We start from the raw sequence: 17,706 nt of genomic DNA, 5'->3' as shown, positions 1-17,706 counted from the left end.
AATATTTGGCCGAGATACAACTATTTGAAAATCTGGAATCTGAGGGTACAGAAAAATCGAAATATTGAGAAAATCGCCTTTAAAGTTGTCAATTTCTATTGGCGATTGTGCTGCATCCATTCACAAAAATAAATGTTTTATATATTTAAGGTGGGAAATTTACAAAATATCTTCATGGAACATGATCTTTACTTAATATCCTAATGATTTTTGGCATAAAAGAAAAATCTATAATTTTGACCCATACAATGTTTTGTTGGCTATTGCCACAAATATACCCGTGCAACATAAGACTGGTTTTGTGATCCAGGGTCACATATATGAATAATGCCTACATTTAGTCTGTTCATCATATAAAGCAATCAAGTCTCTTCAGAAAATTTGGAAAACCGCTCAATTCATATGGATTAGTTTTATAATCTCTTAATTAATTTTTTGAAGCGTCAAAGTGGTAGTTGCATAGCTGCCAATGGAGAGTACAGAACTGGCTCAGATTATGTTAAAAATATCTTCATTTGGTTTGAAGATGAACGAAAGTCTTAGGGGTTTAGAACGACATGAGGGTGAGTAATTTTTGGATGAACTAACCCCTTAAAGAGAATTGTTTTGTTCACGCATCAACTGAAAATAGCTTGGTTCATGGAAATGAAGACAATCCAGCCCTATTGTGTCTACACCTTTATCTGTTGTAGCTTATCCACATCGTGTGCATGAAATAAGACACTGACACGGTCAAACGCGCCATCGGAGAAACGCCAATTAAACGTCACCATTTCGGTCAATGATTTCGGCCCTCTGTCTCAGCCAAAGCCAAAAAGGAATTAAATGGTTGCTTAAAATTCAGTGCATCACTAATAATATATGGCATACTATATTTGACCTCTACTACTCTTTCTGTTGTAGATCACAAGCCCTTTGGGCCCTGGAAAATCCACCTCCTCGTCCCCACAATACTAACCCCTCTAGTGTCACCCCTGCCACACTCCCTGCTCACCTTGCCATCACCATGACAAACAGAATCACTGCCTCTGTAGAAAGCGGTTGCCATAACAACGGCAGCATCTTTTGCTCAATTTTATGAGGTACATAATTCCCGGCTTTATAGCTCAATGATGGATCAGATGGAAATTCATGAACATTTTCCCCTCAACATGAAGAACAGAGGAGGTCAAGGCACTGCTTCAACATTCTAGGTTGGATGATGAACAATTGGATTAAGCCTCAACTACTTTCACATCCAAATGATCTAAAAGCACTTTTTAATATGATTAACCAATGGTAGCTTGTTTAGTAATCCGGGAATCAAACTATGATGGTTTAAAGGTTTACCCAAAAATGAAATATGTCATCAATTACTCACCCAAATGTCGTTTCAAACCCGTAAGACTGTTCATCTTCGGACACAAATGAAGAACTTTTTGATGAAATCTGGGAGCTTTCTGTCCCTCCATTGACACTCTACACAACTATCTCTTTCAAGCCCCAGAAAGGTAGTAAAGACATAAAGTAATCCATACATAAAGTAAAACATAAATGTCACTCCAGTGGTTTAACCTCAATTTTATGCATATGAAACAATTTATCACTTTATTTACAAATTATTAACCTCTAACAGACGTTCACAAAAGCACCACAATGTACGCGTGATGTTGATGCGAGAGCAGACATTGTTACACGGCCACGTGTTAATTAAATTACTGGAGTCACATGGATTACTTTAATGATGTCTTATACCTTTCTGGGGCTTGAAAGTGGTAGTTGTGTAGACTGTCAATGGAGGGACAGAAAGCTCTCAGATTTCATCAAAAAGATCTTCATTTGTGTTCCGAAGTTCAACGAAAGTCACGTGTTTGGAAGAAGTTAGTAATTAATAACATAATTTTCATTTTTGGGTGAACTATCCCTTTAAGACCTTTTTAGTTTTGTTTTTCACTCTCTCGAAATGGAAGTGAAGCTGGTCTGGGATCAGTGTTCATAAACACTTACTGGAGTTTGTATTTTATCCTGTTTCTTAATTCTGTTTGGCTAGCAAATCAGCTGAAACCTGCCGCCCCGTCCAATACAGAATACATTTGTGCCGGAAAGCTTTTTTTTTTTTTTCAGAAACAAAACTGAGAATTGTTGGAAGCAAATCAAGATAGCAATTTTTTTTTTATTTAAAAAGAAATCCTATATGATTCAGTAAGGCACATGAATGTCTTTGTCCAGTGAACCTACAGCCTGTTGTTATCATTTCAGCCATTCACACAAAGTCAGGAGGGAGAAAGAGAAGCGAGAGACATGTCACGTGGCTTTTCCTCTCTCTTCCCAAAAGACCAGAACCAGTGCTGAAAATAGAAGATAAACAATTTCAATGCACCTTGGGAATTGTAGTCCTGCTGGCTTCTGCTGAGATTCTTCAATGGACAAAAACAAATATGCACGCACTGAGTACTGCTGCCGAACAAGTGGCAAACTGGCAATATGTAACTCTCCTATTAAAACCCTCTAGTTTTATGCACCTGTGCACATTACTGAAGGGTTTAGTTCTCGAATGACCTGGCAACCCTTGGAGAATTTTTAAGAACTTATCAGAAGACAGACAATTTAAAGATCTTAAATGTGATTTCACAGGCACTGAATCAATATGTCTCTCAATGAATCATTCATTTTGAAATGAATAGCGGTGAAGAATTTTACTAAATATTGGGATATGCAAAAACTGCTGATAGCTGTTTTGCTATTTTGAAGACTTATCATGTCGCTCCAGCTAAATAGTAGAATCGTATGAAAACCCTTTTGAAACGTTGTGATGTCAGAAACCTTAATAGGTATGAGAATAAAGAGACTAATGATGAATTGTAATTTAAAGGGACAGTCCGCTCAAAAATGAAAACTTAAACAAAAGAAAACAGTTTTGTCCCCAATGATCTCCATACTATAGACTAGAAATACTATGGAAGTCAATAGAAACCAAAACTGTTTAATTACCAACATTATTTAAAATATTTTTTGTTCTGTAGCTGAATGTCATACTCTCATGTTGTTCCAAACCTGTGAGCAAATGATGACAGAATTTTCATTTTTGAATGGATTATCTATCAAAGGGCTTGAAACTGTTTTTTTTTTTTAAAGAGACCATGGCTTTGTTCGGAATGGAATCCGAGCTTACTCTTTATTGAAAGCTGTGCAGCATATACTGTACATAAAACAGTAGGTTTTGTTCTGAATCCAAGTAAACATCACATCACCTCATTGCTTGTGAGTGGCATCCAGTTGTCAACTTGCCATTTAAAAGTTAATTGATTAAAAAAAGTCTTTACCTTTTGCAGTCTGATCAAATGACAGTGTTTTAGCAGTAATTTCAGTTTATTCATTATACTGGAAATGAAAATTTACTCCACGGCCTTTGCATTGCTTGTAAAACGTGGTAGATGGTTAGATATCCTGAATCTTTGCACACTGTGTACAGTATACATGCTATACAGGGATAGTACGGAAGTATGCCATTTCGAACATAGCCCATTTCTAAAATAAGGATTTTGTGATCGGTTTTTCTTCCAGAACACTAAGGTAGCCATCTTATGTTAGATTTACAGCAGGCTGTTATTTTAGTAATGTTTTCAAACCAACTGCTGGTTTGATTTGTAAAGTGCAATATGTATCTACTAAAATGTGCCTATTTTTACAGTATGGTTTTTATACTTATTGTGCAGTATAAATATAATCGCTATCACTGAAAACTATTTCCTGTAGTTTTTGTCTTTAGTTGCATACTGCATATTTTTCACAGGTAAAGCAATCCTTGTGCTCACAAGCTAAACATTAACAGTCAATCAACACAGGTGTAATTACAGTCATCTCAAGTATACGCAAATTAAACTCAATATGGACCGATTTTGGATCAGGTTGTTGTAAAACCAATCAGAACACAGGTAATTGCAATTTCCATTTACAGAATAGTCTTTTATTTATCTTACAAGAACACTAAATTGAGCACATTAATGAAACTGAAATGAAATCCAGTTATAGCCGGTTCCTACACAGCTTAGAAACGCACTACTGTCCACGGCTCAGTTCATCCTCTTGCGTTTCTTGCGTTCCACCCGTCGATCATAACGCACCAGTGGAAGCACCAGAGAGGCCATCCTGTGCTCATCCTGTATCCCTTCTCTACTGGTGACAGTCTGACGGGACAGGGTCAGTCCCATGGCCTTGGCCAACTCCAACATTCTGCAAACAAACATTTGAAACCATGTCAAAATAAAGAGTACAGTGGTTCTCAAATTTTTTTTTTTTACTTTTTTTTTTTTCTCCATTATAATAAAGATTACTTAAGACTGAATACCTGAAACTGAAATGAAATAATTATGATTTATTCAGGCAACCCTGGAAGTTTGCTGAGGACCCCTAGTGAGCCCTGGATCTCTGGTTGATGAGAACCACTGTCTTAGACCATCACAAGAAAGAAAAAAATTGTGCATATCTAGTTTAAGCCTAGATAAGGCCTCTAAATTATCAACATGATTATAGAGAGCCCCTAAAAGAGACATGGTGATGGAAAAAATATATTTTAATATATTTGAGTTTTGCTCGCAAAACTTTTGCGTTCCCCCTTTGCATTCACTTGCAAAACATTTGTTCTTTATAAGCAAACGCAAACATTTTGTGAGCAAATGCAAAGTTTCTCTGTGGAATGCTAAACAGAATGTATTGACAAAAAATTCATTAAAATAAAATAAAAAAAACTTTCGGGCCCTTAGTATGCTCAAAAACTAAAACTTTACACATACGTTGGAATCGTCTGCCATCAGGGCTGGGCACAATCATTTTTTCCTTCAAAAAAACAATGAGGTTCATTCGCAGGTTTTTATCATATAAAGAAACATCATATAAAGCGATCGAGTCTCTTCAGAAAATTTGGACTAGACCGCTCAATTCATGTGGATTAGTTCTACGATTTCTTTCTGAATTTTTTGAAGCGTCAAAGTAGTTGTGCAGACTATCAACAGAAATTGCTCAGATTTCATTAAAAAGATCTTCATTTGTGTTCCGAAGATGACAGGTTTGGAACGACATGAGGGTGAGTAATTAATGACAGAGTTTTCATTTTGGGGTAAACTAACCATTTAAAATGTGAGTTTCAAATATGATACATCTGGCTATTGAGTAAATTTTGTCACTCAGTCATCGTTGTATTGCATTGTATTATGTCAAAAAACTACAGAGCTTTGACCACAAAACTAAGCATTTAAATATCATCCTAAGACATATTACTGTAAGATATAGATTGACAACTAACATTTGTAGTAGAGATGCACCGATTACAATTTTCTGGGCCGATTCCGATTTCCGATTTTTCATTAAGGTTGACCTGCCGATACCGATTTTAGCCGTTTCCGATTTCATTTTTTCTAACCACTTTACAGCACACACAAATATTTATTTTATATAATTTCTGTAATAGAACATTTTACAATTTGCATAGTTCACACACATCTAAAGTGCAGTGTTGTGGAAGAACCATTTCCTTTTCACATTCAATATCCAATAATTTTATATATATATGTATTTAGCAAACGAAACGTCTTTATGAAAACAGGGAATGGCAATAAAATAGTATATAAATAAAAAATAAAATAAATATAGCCTTGCAGTATAAAGATATTTCTCAAAGCACACACACACAGGCCTATTGCAATCACTTCAAACTGAATAATAAAACAAGTTTAAATGGGTACATTTTCTATAAAAATATTAGTCTTTGTTTTCTTTTCTGACATAGCCTACTCCAGTTCTTGTTAAAACACGCAAATTCTGTGCATTTTGGGCACTTTTTTTGTGAAACCCTATTTAGGCTATTTTCAGCCAAAAGATAGATAGATAGATTGAGCGTGAGCAGTGCAGCAAATAGACTCAGCGCCGAAACACGCGCTTCACTGCTCGCGACGCTCCTGCTTGACGCTCGCGCTGCTCCTGCTCCCGTTGTGAATGCACTCATATTGATTAACATATGCACGGCGGAAAAAAATACGCGCTTGCGGTCTGAACGGACGTAATTCACGAGGTTTTCTACATGTGCTCCGTGTGCACGTGTGATGCTGATGTTGCGCAATGTTAATCATGTGGCACCCGAGTGCATTTGACCGGCATAATATCGGCATTTGTCAGACTGACCGGCCGGTCGCCGGTTACGGCCGATCACGTGAAAATCGGCCAATTCCGGTCACCAGCCGATCAATCGGTGCATCTCTAATTTGTAGTCTGCTATAATGCTATGAAGATTTACATTATTAGAATTATATCTACACTTTTGCACATATAAATATCAGCAACTGCAGCAAATTGCATATTGTTGTTGAGTTTGAGCCTCTGGATATATTCTCCTATAGTATATCATACTATATGGTCCATAAAAGCTTGAAGTATCAAACAAGATACTCAGAAATAAAAAAAAAAGTAAACTTTTGTCTTAAGGTTCAATAAACCGTTCCCCTTCAAAAAAAAAAAAAAAAAAATCTGAGAATGATTTCATATGTCAGGCTTTACAGGGTTAATGTGTAGAATAATAAATTTGACTGACTTGTTATCGCTGATGTCCATGTCTCTGTGTAAGAGTGTGAGGTTAGCCGTCTGATGACCCATGTGCAACAGTAAAGCCAAACAGTGAGAAACCAGTTTCATACGCATGGACGTCGACACTGTGTTCCTGAGTCTGTAGAGAGAAAACTTGCATTTAATGGCCATTGTCTGAAATTTCAAAGGTTTTGAATAAATAAAGGCAAAAATGAAGTCCAAACAGGCTACAGGACTGTGCCTAGTAAGGATACACACACACACACACACACACACACACACCGGCCGTTGTGGAAACTCTCCACTGTGAAATTCTTCAGCACTTTGGTGTTGATGATTTTGGGACATCCATTCTCAGTACCAACTTGCAAAAGAGAGTGAAAATAAGGTTATTTAAAGGTAAAAAAAAAAAGAATGAAGATGAACGAGTACAGTTGTGGTCAGATTTATTGGCACCCCTGGTAAATATGATCAAAGATGGCTGAAAAAAAAATCTGCATTGGTCAACCCTTTGATCTATTTTTTATTTATTTTTTACATTATGAGGAGTTACATTATTACATTATTCTCCAAAACACGTTGGCCACAAATATGGGCAGACCTAGAATCTTTTATGAGTAAAATAACTCTGAATTATATTCCCATTAATATTTAAAGTTTTTAGGTTACTAGGAACATGAAATTATCTAGCTATGACTTTCTTCACAGGAGTATAAATAGGAAACACAAAGGCCAAATTCCCTTAATCATCCATCACAAGGAGTAAAATCAAAGAAAATTGTTCTGATGTGCAGCAAAAGATTGTTGAGCTTCACAGAATAGAAAGTGGTTGTAAGAAAATTACTAAAGCATTGAAAATCCCCATTTCCACCATCACGGCTATAATTAAGACGTCCCAATCAACTAAAGATGTTACGAATCTGCCAGCAAGAGGAAGTGTGTCTATATTGTCTTTGTCTCAATGCACATTGAGCAGGAATGTTTGAGAGGCCAAAGACTCTCCAAGGATCACCGATGGAGAATTGCAGAGATTAGCTGAGTCTTGGGGTCAAAGCCTAAACAAAATATCAAACAGTACCAACATCACCACATGTTGTTTGGGAGGGTTTCAAGAAAAATGCTCCTCGCTCATCCAGAAACAAACTCCAGCATATCCAGGTGTCAGACACCACTGAAATTTCTAAAGGGACCGGATTCTATGGTCAGGTGGAGGAGGAGTTAAAAATAAAAAAAGCTTTTTGGCAGCCAACCCACCAGATGGGTTTGGTCCAAACAGGGATAAAATGTATGTTTTTGCTAGAGGGTTCTGCACATCTTGTTCAGATACATGGTATCATGGATTCTAGCAAATACCAGCAGATAAAAAAATAAAAAAAAAACGACCGCTTCTGCTAGAAATCTTATAATGGGCCGTGGTTGGATCTTCTATCAGGTCAACGATCCAAAACAAACATCAAAATCAACACAAAAATGTCACTGAGTACAAAATGAAGCTTCTGCTATGGCCATACCAGTTCCCTGACCTGAACCATATAGAAAATTAGCGGGCTGACCTGAAGAGAAGAAGCACCAACATGGATCTGAGAATCTGAAGGATCTGGAGAGATTCTGTATGAAGGAATGGTCTGATCTCTTGTCAGATGTTCTCCAAACTCATCAGGCTGTTATCTTGGCAAAAAGAGGTTGCAAATAGTATTTAATAAATGGGGTGCCAATAATTATGGCCAACATGTTTTGGAGAAAAGCATTTATTTCATAATGCAATTTACCCCCAACTTTCAATTATTTTACTACAATGAAAGGTTAGATTTTTGCAAATTCTTTAAAAAAAAAAGATCAAAAAGACGACCAATGCAGATTTATTTTCACAGCCATCTTTGACCATATTTACCAGGGGTGCCAATAATTCTGACAACAACCGTACAACCAGTATTCTTGAAATCAATACATTATTACCATATCATCTACTGGCACAGACAAACTAAAGAATTTAACTTTGTTTCTTTAACACTCACATTTGTAGGATACACTACGTTTCTGTAGTGAGACTTTGATGAGGAAAGACAGGTACCAGGCACAACGAGACTGTCTGTCACGAGCTGTCTCCTCATTGGGAAGTGATTCAAGATGTGCAAGAACAGTCTGCGGACTAGAGAACACATTTTTATTAATAAAAACAAGCATTTCTATAGCATTTCTATCATTAATCTGGAGATTAAAAAAAAAAGCCAAAACCAACAACTTTTCCAGCCATTTCCAAGATTTTGGAGAAAAATTTGGGCCGTGCTGGAATCACAATTTTATTCTCTGATATTTCAAGATTATTAAACATTCAGTTTGGGGTCAGTCATTTTTTTGAAGAAATTAATTCTTTTATCCAGCAAGGATGCATTAAATTGATCAAAAGTGGCATATTTTTGTTACACTGGTTTAAATGGCTGATTTCTCTGGATTTAAACATTATTGGAAACATTTGGGATAATGCAAGTACACAAGTCAACAAAATGTATAACATTGTTCTAATGATGTGTGTCATGTTTTAGTCCAAAATCTTACATATTGTGCCTTTAAAATAGTAATGATTTTAATGTTTTACAACTTTACTGTTTTACAAATAAATCCAGCCTTGGTAGTTATAAAATAATTCTTTCAGAACTTTTAATTGGTATGCGTGTGTGTTATCATAAAAAACCCTTGTCATCAATGGCATGATGTTCTCCATACCAAAGCTCAGCTCTCATCTTCTGCAGGTCTTCAGGGGTCAGCGCTGCCATCTTCATTCCAACATCTTTCAGCGCATCAAACTCAATTGGAGACAATACTAGAACAAAGTTAGGGATCTTGACACAGAAAAAAAAGTGAAGTGGAGAAGCATATATATAGAACTAAAAAAGGATACATTGGTCAAAGGAGTATACATCTTCTGGTTTTTCTGCTGCAGTGTTGCACGGGGGGAGGAAGAGGGGGGTCTCTGTCTTAGCCTCACTTTCATTCACTTCATTACGCAGAGCTTAGAGACAGAATTGAAGAGCCATTGCTATTAATCCTTTTCAATGCGCAATTTAGTCATGAATTGTGAAAACCCATACTGCTACTTACCTTCCACTCCTTTCCGATCTATGACGTTGCTGGCAGCCAGTGCCACAGCCTGCTGAAGCATTTCGTTGCCCACCTCGTTGAGTCTCCTGGAGCTCAGAGCACGCTTCTGTTTAGTCGTCCCGAATGCTTCAATGAGAGCATCCACCTGTGGCCAGACAGAGAAGACACACATGGTTTATGACTTCTTCAATGATGCACATGTTTTTCATTTTTTAATTGAAGTACATTTCTGTATTTTTTGGGGGGCTCAAAGACAAGCGTCTAAGGGTGATTCAACTGTCCTCATTTCATAATGAAGTAAAAAGCTGAAAAGATGAAATTCTTCAAAAGAAAGCTTTAACCATAGCTAGTTTGGAATATTATTTAGTAATTTCTTAGACCACATGACTTGTATTCTAGATTCTACATGACAAGTTTTTAACTGCATGTTTTTATTTGTCTAACCATTGGAAGGAGAAAAACTTTTTTTAATCAACATTAAAGCTGATGACATGAGCACTGGCTCGAGGGTGGGACAACAACGATCCAATCAATTCCCACTGAACAAAATGTTTTCCTCATTTGAAAAGCCATTTCCCTCGGATGTGTCACAATAGAGAAGAAAATTATGATAGAAAATTCTGTCTAATGCCAACCTAATATTTCGGATAATTTTATAATAAGGCAAGGTTAGTTGTTTCTAGTCCCCCCCCAAAAAGATATAACATTTAAAAATATTCAAATTTGTAAAAGTGCTTTTGACTTGATAATGGTATAAACATTTTACAAAACCAAATGAATATAAAAATACAAAAATACATTGTAGCACTTTGAGATTTCACTGAAATGTAAAGTGCATTATAAATAAAATTTATTATTATTATTATTACATTTCTAAGAAAGGCACATATTCAGTTACTCACCTTCTCTCTGTATGTCTCAGCTTGCTTTGTGTTGTCATCTGCTGCGGATTCACCTGAAGACACACACTCAACAATGAACTTCTCTTTCACTGACATCCCGTCTAACAAAAGACAATGCACATGGCTCCTATCTCTATTGTAGACAACAACTATTCTGTTAAAGAATTACAAAGGAGCCATGATCAAATATATTTTTAGCAAACCTTATGACCAATAAATGACTTTTCCAATCATTAAAGATTTAATGTGACATAAATTACACTCACAGGAAGCATTCTTAAGCTGGTAAGATATTTCAGTATGGAGCTAAATGTATTTTTAAATACATAACTATTATACAATACTAATAATACAACTTTTACTGTACAATAATATCAACAGACTTTATTATAATTAATGACTTTGAAGCTTGAAAACTAGCATTTTAAACCTTCTAATAATTTTCCATGACCATGAAAAGCCCTGAAAAAAAAAACTGTTATGCCACTATTATCATACATTACAAATGTACCATATATTTACCTGGTATAAGAGGCAGCATATTGAACAGCTGAGCATTGTGAACATTCATTTGCATAGTGCTCTTGTCCAGAACTCCCACAAAATACCTGTTAACGACCATTACAATCCCATTATTCAGAGATCCAGTTATCATTCAATGAATCGTGTTTTCAGATCACCTCACCTGATCACCTCACCTGCACAGATTATTACATTGCGATGACCCAGGCCCAAAGTTGCTCCCAACATAGGGGAGTCTGTTTGATTCAGCAACCTAACATGGGAACAGAAACTATTTCTTAACACCACATTCGCCAGATTTACTTCAAGACCTAAAATAAAAATGGTTTCAATCTGCATAGGTAGATTTACCACAATCCGTCTGTTTTTCTTTCTGGGGTTGACTCCATCTTCATGTTTGAAGAGTTTGAAGTCCAGATGCTTTGCTTTTCTCACGAGTCCATTAGAGAATTTAACTACAATGACAAGACTGTGACTTAAAAATATGGAAGCGACTAAACAACAAACATCTAGCAATGATTTTTGACTATTTTAGCCTACAAACTATTCAACTGAGCACGTTAATACATGATTGTTTGATTTGGACACGAGCACGGTGCGTTTTCCACGTGGGTTCATTAAACACAAAGATGGAAGTGTATTTTTAGTAAATAAGAGTCAACAAATAACGCCAACAATATATTTAGTGTACACCTATGATGATTAGGATATTTTAAAAAAAAAGTTACCAATATACGCATCCTTTCCCGTTTCTTCACATGATTTCCATGTACAGGTCTCCGCCATTTTCTTCTTCTTTGAGATTTTATTGGCGGTTGACAAACAACAAAATGATGAATTACCGCCACCGACTGGTATGGAGTGTCGAACAAAATGACATTTTATTTCCTCTCCTACAAATTAGATATTCTAAGTTACTGAAAAATAAAACTATAACATCCACTTCCCGAGTTGTTTTGTAAAATATCTCCTAGTATAAATTGCATTTTTTTTTTTTTGCTAGATTTTGCATTAGAATCCTTCTTTCAGGCTCGTATTTCTGGTTCCAGTCTCTTCTTGCCCACAAAATTCACACCTTCCCGTATCATGTTTACCCATTTTATAAAGTGTACTGTTTAGTCTTGTATGTCCAAATCTCACCTTTGATGTTATTATCTCATCTCTCCCGTTTTTTCCTGCACTTCTCATCTCTCCCACTTTCCTTTGAATTCTGTAAAACCATCTTACCTTTCGACCTTTCTTCTCCATATCCCATTGTTTTTGCCACTTTACCTTCAACCTTTCCTTAATAATACCCTTGATTTCATTCTTACTTATACTAACACTTAATGTCGTTGTTTTTTATGGCTTCTTTTGCTGCCTAATCTGCCATATCATTTCCTTGAATACCAATATGTGCGGGTACCCATACAAATATCACTGCAAGTCATTTGAATTCAGTATAATGTTTGCTGTATTTCTATATTAAAATATCTGGTCTACTTTCCGAATGACTGTATTGTAAGCTACCCAATGTTGAACTTGAGTCTGAACGAACAACTGATTTCAAAGGTCATATCTCCTCCATCCACTGTCTTGCTAATAATAGTGCAATCATTTCCCCTGTTAACAGATAACTCATCACTGATCCTTTTCCTTATTGATAACTGAAACTCTGGAACAGTAAAAGCAACTCCTATCTTATTGTCTATACTCTTTGATGCATCTGTGCAGATCTGAACATAGCAGTGGTACTCATTAATATATGTCTGCACATTACATGAATTACATTCCTTATCCTTGTTTTTCTTTTGTAACAATGTAAAATCTACTGTTTTTAATCTATAGGTTTTATAACTGGTAGCGGTGTAGTTGGACTAACTTTTAACTGATTAACTTTAAGTTCTGTTGCTTTCTCTATTACTGTCCATCCGAAGCTTTTCGTTTTCCTCCTCTCTTTTTCCTTGTGTTGGATGCTCTAGACTATGGCCTTGTAAATTAGCCCAATAATTCAGTGATAACTGTATCCTTCCCATTTCTATTGACATTTCCCCCATTTCTACCTGTTGTGCTATAATTGCCGTAGTTTGTATAGCTCCTGTACATAGTCTCAATACCTGATGCTGTATACTGTCTAACTTTCTAAGAGACGTATCTGCTGCTGATCCATACACCACACAACCATAATCTAATACAGATCTAATCAGCCCACTATATATATGGCCTTTAATGCCATCCTATCTTCACTTCCTACTAAACACCTCATTATATTTATCACTTTCTTACATTTGTCCAATATTTTCTGTATGTGCATCACCCGTGTAATTCTTTTGTCAAACCACAACCCTAAAAACTTAAAAGGTTTCACTTTTCCCAGTTCTTGATTCTATCATTTTAGATTTACCTCACCTCCAATTTTTTTTCCTTGTAAAAAACATTATCTTTGTCTTGTCAACTGATAATTTAAAACCCCATCTATATGACAATTCTTCAACTATTGTAATAGCCTCCTGTAATATTTTTATGTTCCTTTCCCTTTCCCAGATTGCCCCATCATCAGCAAAATGGGCGATGTGAACCCATGAATCATGCTGATTATCGCCCCCCAGCGGCGAATCATTGAACAAGTGTCTATGGGGTTTGCCTTATCTCTGATCAGTTTTCTACATTTGTAGACGTTTTTATTAGACATTAGTATAATTAAAAGTAATAATAGTAATAGTCTCTAAACAGACACTACATTAATAGTAAGACACCAGCGTGTGGCGTTTCGAACGCTTCGAAACAGTGAACCAAAGCTTCTTTTCTCCAATCAATAACAAAACGATTTTGTGAACAAAAAGATGTAAAAGTATCACACACAAAACAGAGCGCCGACTGATACCTCAAATAATGCCAATGGTCTTACTTCTTTAATATGGCTAGTGCTAAATGCTGAAAACGGTTTATTAAAGGTCTTTGCAAATTCATTATTCGTATAACATCAGAATCGATATATGGCCACTAAGGGGTAAATGATTCATATATTTTTTTGGTAAAATTGAATATTTCTCAGGGTGAGTAATTTTTAAGACAGTAGGAAACTTAATTATGCCACTAGATGGCGACAAGTGAGTGTCTTTTGAGTGTCTTTTTGACCAGTGCAAGTGAGTCGCCTTTTTGACATACCAAGGATGCATTTATTTGATCAAAAATACTGTGAAACAGTAATATTGTAAAATGTTGTTACAAATTAAAATAACTTATTTTTATTTTTAAAATGTAATTTATTCCTGTGATGGCAAAACTTGGAAAACAATTACACCACTAGATGGCGACAAGTGAGTGTCTTTTGAGTGTTATTTACAGTTTTTTTTATATATATATATATATATATATATATTTTTTTTTTTTAAAATGCTTTTACACCATTTCTGAAACTATGGCTCCTTTTCTCAAAACTCGACACACAAAACATCACACACTAATGCAAAAGCAAACACTTTATTTTAACTCTTCTAAAAATTGTGTTTTTGCATAGTAACTCTACACGCAAACCGTACACACCAAACTACACATGGATATGACAAATCAAATGTAAAACACTACTATCTTGTGTCTTTTGCTTGTTCAGTGTGCAGTGGAGCACACAGGAGTTTGTCACGGCACTCACACGTACATGTATGTGCACAAATACATTGCATACACAGTATGTATGCACAATTGATTATCTTCACCGTTATTATACAGAACCGAATCAACACAGAACACACTTGAGCTGTATAATGACACTATTGGCTTGTTAGAGCTGCTTTATAGCAGAATTTGAAACTTGAAGCAAATTTGAACTCTATATTCGGACTATATATTGCTCCGGGCCCATTACTTTTTCAAATAAGTTTAGACAGGCATTGGTGGGCCCTATTGCTCATTTTTAGTCACATTCTACATAACATGTACTCTCTCCCCTTTGATTTAACCATCATCATTGGCATCACTCTGATGGATTTATTAACAAAACCCATGGCCACATTAAGCTTCTCAGATAAAAATCCGCTTGTCGGAGAAAGTGTTAACAACTGCAGTATGAACTAATGTTATATCTATGGACTTTTAAGTTAAGCTAACCTAGCTAGTTATTTTTAGTGTTGGCATTTTACTCAATTTTAATATCTGAATGTAATCTGCAAATGCGATGGACATCGGTTATGCTCATCTTTGGTAGCTCCTTTAAAGGCATCTTCATAGAAAAACATACAAAAGACCTGAACCGGAAGCGGTGCAACCTATTTGACCTGAATACGGAAGTATGTTGCACATAACCCCCGTTGATCCTGACGTCAGATCAAATCTTTCTAGTGGCTGTTCTGAGTTTTGTGATTCATTTCACAGTGTTTCACTGCCACAGTTGTTCTGAAAAGAGAGTTTCCTGGTCTCTGAGCCTATTGTGCGAGAAACGCGGATATCAAATGTGATCTGACTGATCAAATTTGAGCAGTAGACCATGTGCAAAAGAAGCCTGTCAGGACCCCAAGGGATGTGGTTTAGTGGTTGCAAGTTGATAAACCACTTATTCTACTCACTTATTACAAATGTGACTGTAAATGTGATAGTATAATCTGAGCTGTAGACTCTATGCAAAAGAAGCCTGTCTCTACTAGCTGTGACAGGAAAGGACGTCTCGGTGGGACCACGGGTGGGACACTGAGAGGAGCTCTTTGTCTCGTGTTAAACGCCCTCCCCCCCAAACGGGCGAAGTTCTGAGCATTCTGCGGGGGAGGGCGTGTAACACGAGACAAAGAGCGTCTCTGCGTCACACCGAGACGTCCTATCAGAGCTAGTAGAGACAGTCTTGCTTTGCATTTGGTCTAGAGAGCTCAGATTATACTACAGTAAACCTAAACAAAACTGCTGATTTGAAAATATCATGGTTTATATAGGTTTACAGGTTCATATCACCATGATTTGCAGTCACATTTGACATAAGTGAGTAGAATAAGTGGTTTATCCACTTACCAACACTGAAGAACATACCTGGGGGTCCCGGCTATAAATAGTTGTCCTCATTTCCCTCAGTTCGTGCTTGCTTCGGCAGCACATATACTAAAATTGGAACGATACAGAGAAGATTAGCATGGCCCCTGCGCAAAAGACCCTGCCCAATCTTCTCTGCAGGCCCCCTTGCGGCCCCCTGCGCACCTGGGCCCCACCCATTCACCTGAGTATAAATGTTGTGGCCCCACTGTGTGATATGTTGACCAGTTTGATTCAGTGTCTTGATAGAGCATCACTGATCTTGAAAAAAATGCCTAGGAAACAAGGATGGCCTCCAGTCCTCCCCAGACAAGAGAGGGAACGGAGGGAGAAACTTCTACGGAGGTTGGAGTCAGACTTTGCTAACACTGTACAGCGTGTCAGCAAGGCAGAAGCCTTAAAAAAGAGTGGAAAGTTTTCCAAACCTCACTGGCCTCCTGTAATATCTTCAGAGGAAAAAGAGAGGAGGAGGCTGTTCCGAAAAAGCCTGGAGAAACCGTCATCTCCTCCAGCCTCCCCATCCACGAGCCAGCAGTGGCCTCCACAAATGAAAACTGTGAAAGTGTCAGGTAAGATCTTTAAACTATAAATGTAAAACAATGAATTCATATCAAATACAACCATTGTCTAAAATAACTTTTTATTTTATTTGTCTTTTACAGTTCCTTCATGCGCGTCGCTGGCTGTGCTCCCTCCTCCATCAACTGTGGCTGCGGTGGCCCTTAAACGGGTGCCGAGGGCCACAGCCTGGAGGAGGAAGAAGAGGGCTGAAGAAGACCTCAAGGCCTTAAAGCAGGGCAGAGCCACGGCCCGGAGAAAGGATCCAACAGTGTTTCCTTGCAGTCTGTGTGGGAAGCCTAAGCGATTGGAGTTTGGGCACAGCTCCTTCCGTGGGCAAAGCTTCTGTGCCACTTCTTCTGGCAAGACAGTATCGCAATGGCTGTCTGAGAAGAGAAGAATTGCAGCTGCAGACAATGTGGCTGATGTGCCCAGGACAACGGCCTGGAGGAGAAAGAAAAAGGAAGAGGCGATTTCCCTAGGCCTGCCGCAGAAAAGACCGAAAAAGTGCACGCCAATAACTTGTAGCCTGTGCCGGCAACCCAAAACGAAGGAATATGGACATTCACGATATTCTGGAAAAGCCTTTTGCAGTGCGCACGAAGGCAAAAGTGTGGAACTGTGGTTGGCAGAGCAACGGGCTCTTGCTCGTAAATGAAGGCCTTTAAGGTTTTATCTTTAATTTGGTTTGCTTGAAAATATTTGCTTGTAAAATTTGGTTGTATTTTTAAAATTCTATTGTGAACTATTTAATGAAACAAATAAACATTTTATTGTCTATTCATTGCCTTTCTGTTGTTTCTGCTGTTAATTTGTTTAAATATTTGCATTTAGTATTTTGTTTACATTTTATATTTTTTCAAAGTTCTAGTTTGATTAGTCTATTTAATAAATAAACACACACACACACACACACACACACACACCAAAAAAACTGACTGTTTGACTCTGAGATGTCTAACTCCATTACATATAAATAGATTACTATTATAAAATAAATTTAATAATCTATTTAAAAAAAATAGATAAAAAAAAAACAATTTAGGAGAATTTACATTTCTGACTTTCATTAAGGCAG

General features: G+C 36.9%; 2 protein-coding genes across 3 annotated transcripts; one reads left to right on the top strand and one right to left on the bottom strand.

Moving 5' to 3' along the window:
• Positions 1 to 3,116: 3,116 nt before the first annotated feature.
• LOC308688485 (DNA-directed RNA polymerase I subunit RPA49-like) lies at positions 3,117 to 11,965 on the bottom strand. 2 transcript variants are annotated; one of them, XM_081361577.1, is made up of 12 exons: positions 11,807 to 11,965; positions 11,430 to 11,533; positions 11,255 to 11,331; positions 11,079 to 11,164; positions 10,557 to 10,609; positions 9,655 to 9,799; positions 9,455 to 9,565; positions 9,280 to 9,376; positions 8,571 to 8,704; positions 6,838 to 6,919; positions 6,563 to 6,694; positions 3,117 to 4,212 (listed from the first exon to the last, which is right to left on the bottom strand). In XM_081361577.1, exons 1-12 carry the CDS (start codon positions 11,862 to 11,864, stop codon positions 4,053 to 4,055), a joined length of 1,239 nt encoding a protein of 412 aa, XP_081217703.1. In that variant the 5' UTR covers positions 11,865 to 11,965; the 3' UTR covers positions 3,117 to 4,052. The 2 variants fall into 2 exon arrangements, with proteins under 2 accessions (XP_081217703.1, XP_081217704.1); XM_081361578.1 differs by having other exon boundaries at positions 11,242 to 11,331; positions 11,807 to 11,934.
• Positions 11,966 to 16,133: 4,168 nt separating this feature from the next.
• On the top strand, positions 16,134 to 17,407 carry LOC308688833 (uncharacterized protein). Its single transcript, XM_081362234.1, has 2 exons — positions 16,134 to 16,639; positions 16,733 to 17,407. The coding sequence occupies exons 1-2, from the start codon at positions 16,171 to 16,173 to the stop codon at positions 17,284 to 17,286; spliced, it is 1,023 nt and encodes a 340-aa protein (XP_081218360.1). The 5' UTR covers positions 16,134 to 16,170; the 3' UTR covers positions 17,287 to 17,407.
• The last annotated feature ends 299 nt before the right edge of the window (positions 17,408 to 17,706 follow it).

Source organism: Scardinius erythrophthalmus (genome assembly GCF_964197995.2).
Source record: "Scardinius erythrophthalmus genome assembly, chromosome: 3".
Lineage (NCBI taxonomy): Eukaryota > Metazoa > Chordata > Actinopteri > Cypriniformes > Leuciscidae > Scardinius > Scardinius erythrophthalmus.
The sequence above is the reverse complement of the archived record's forward strand: the minus strand, read 5'-3'. Positions and strand labels throughout refer to the sequence as shown.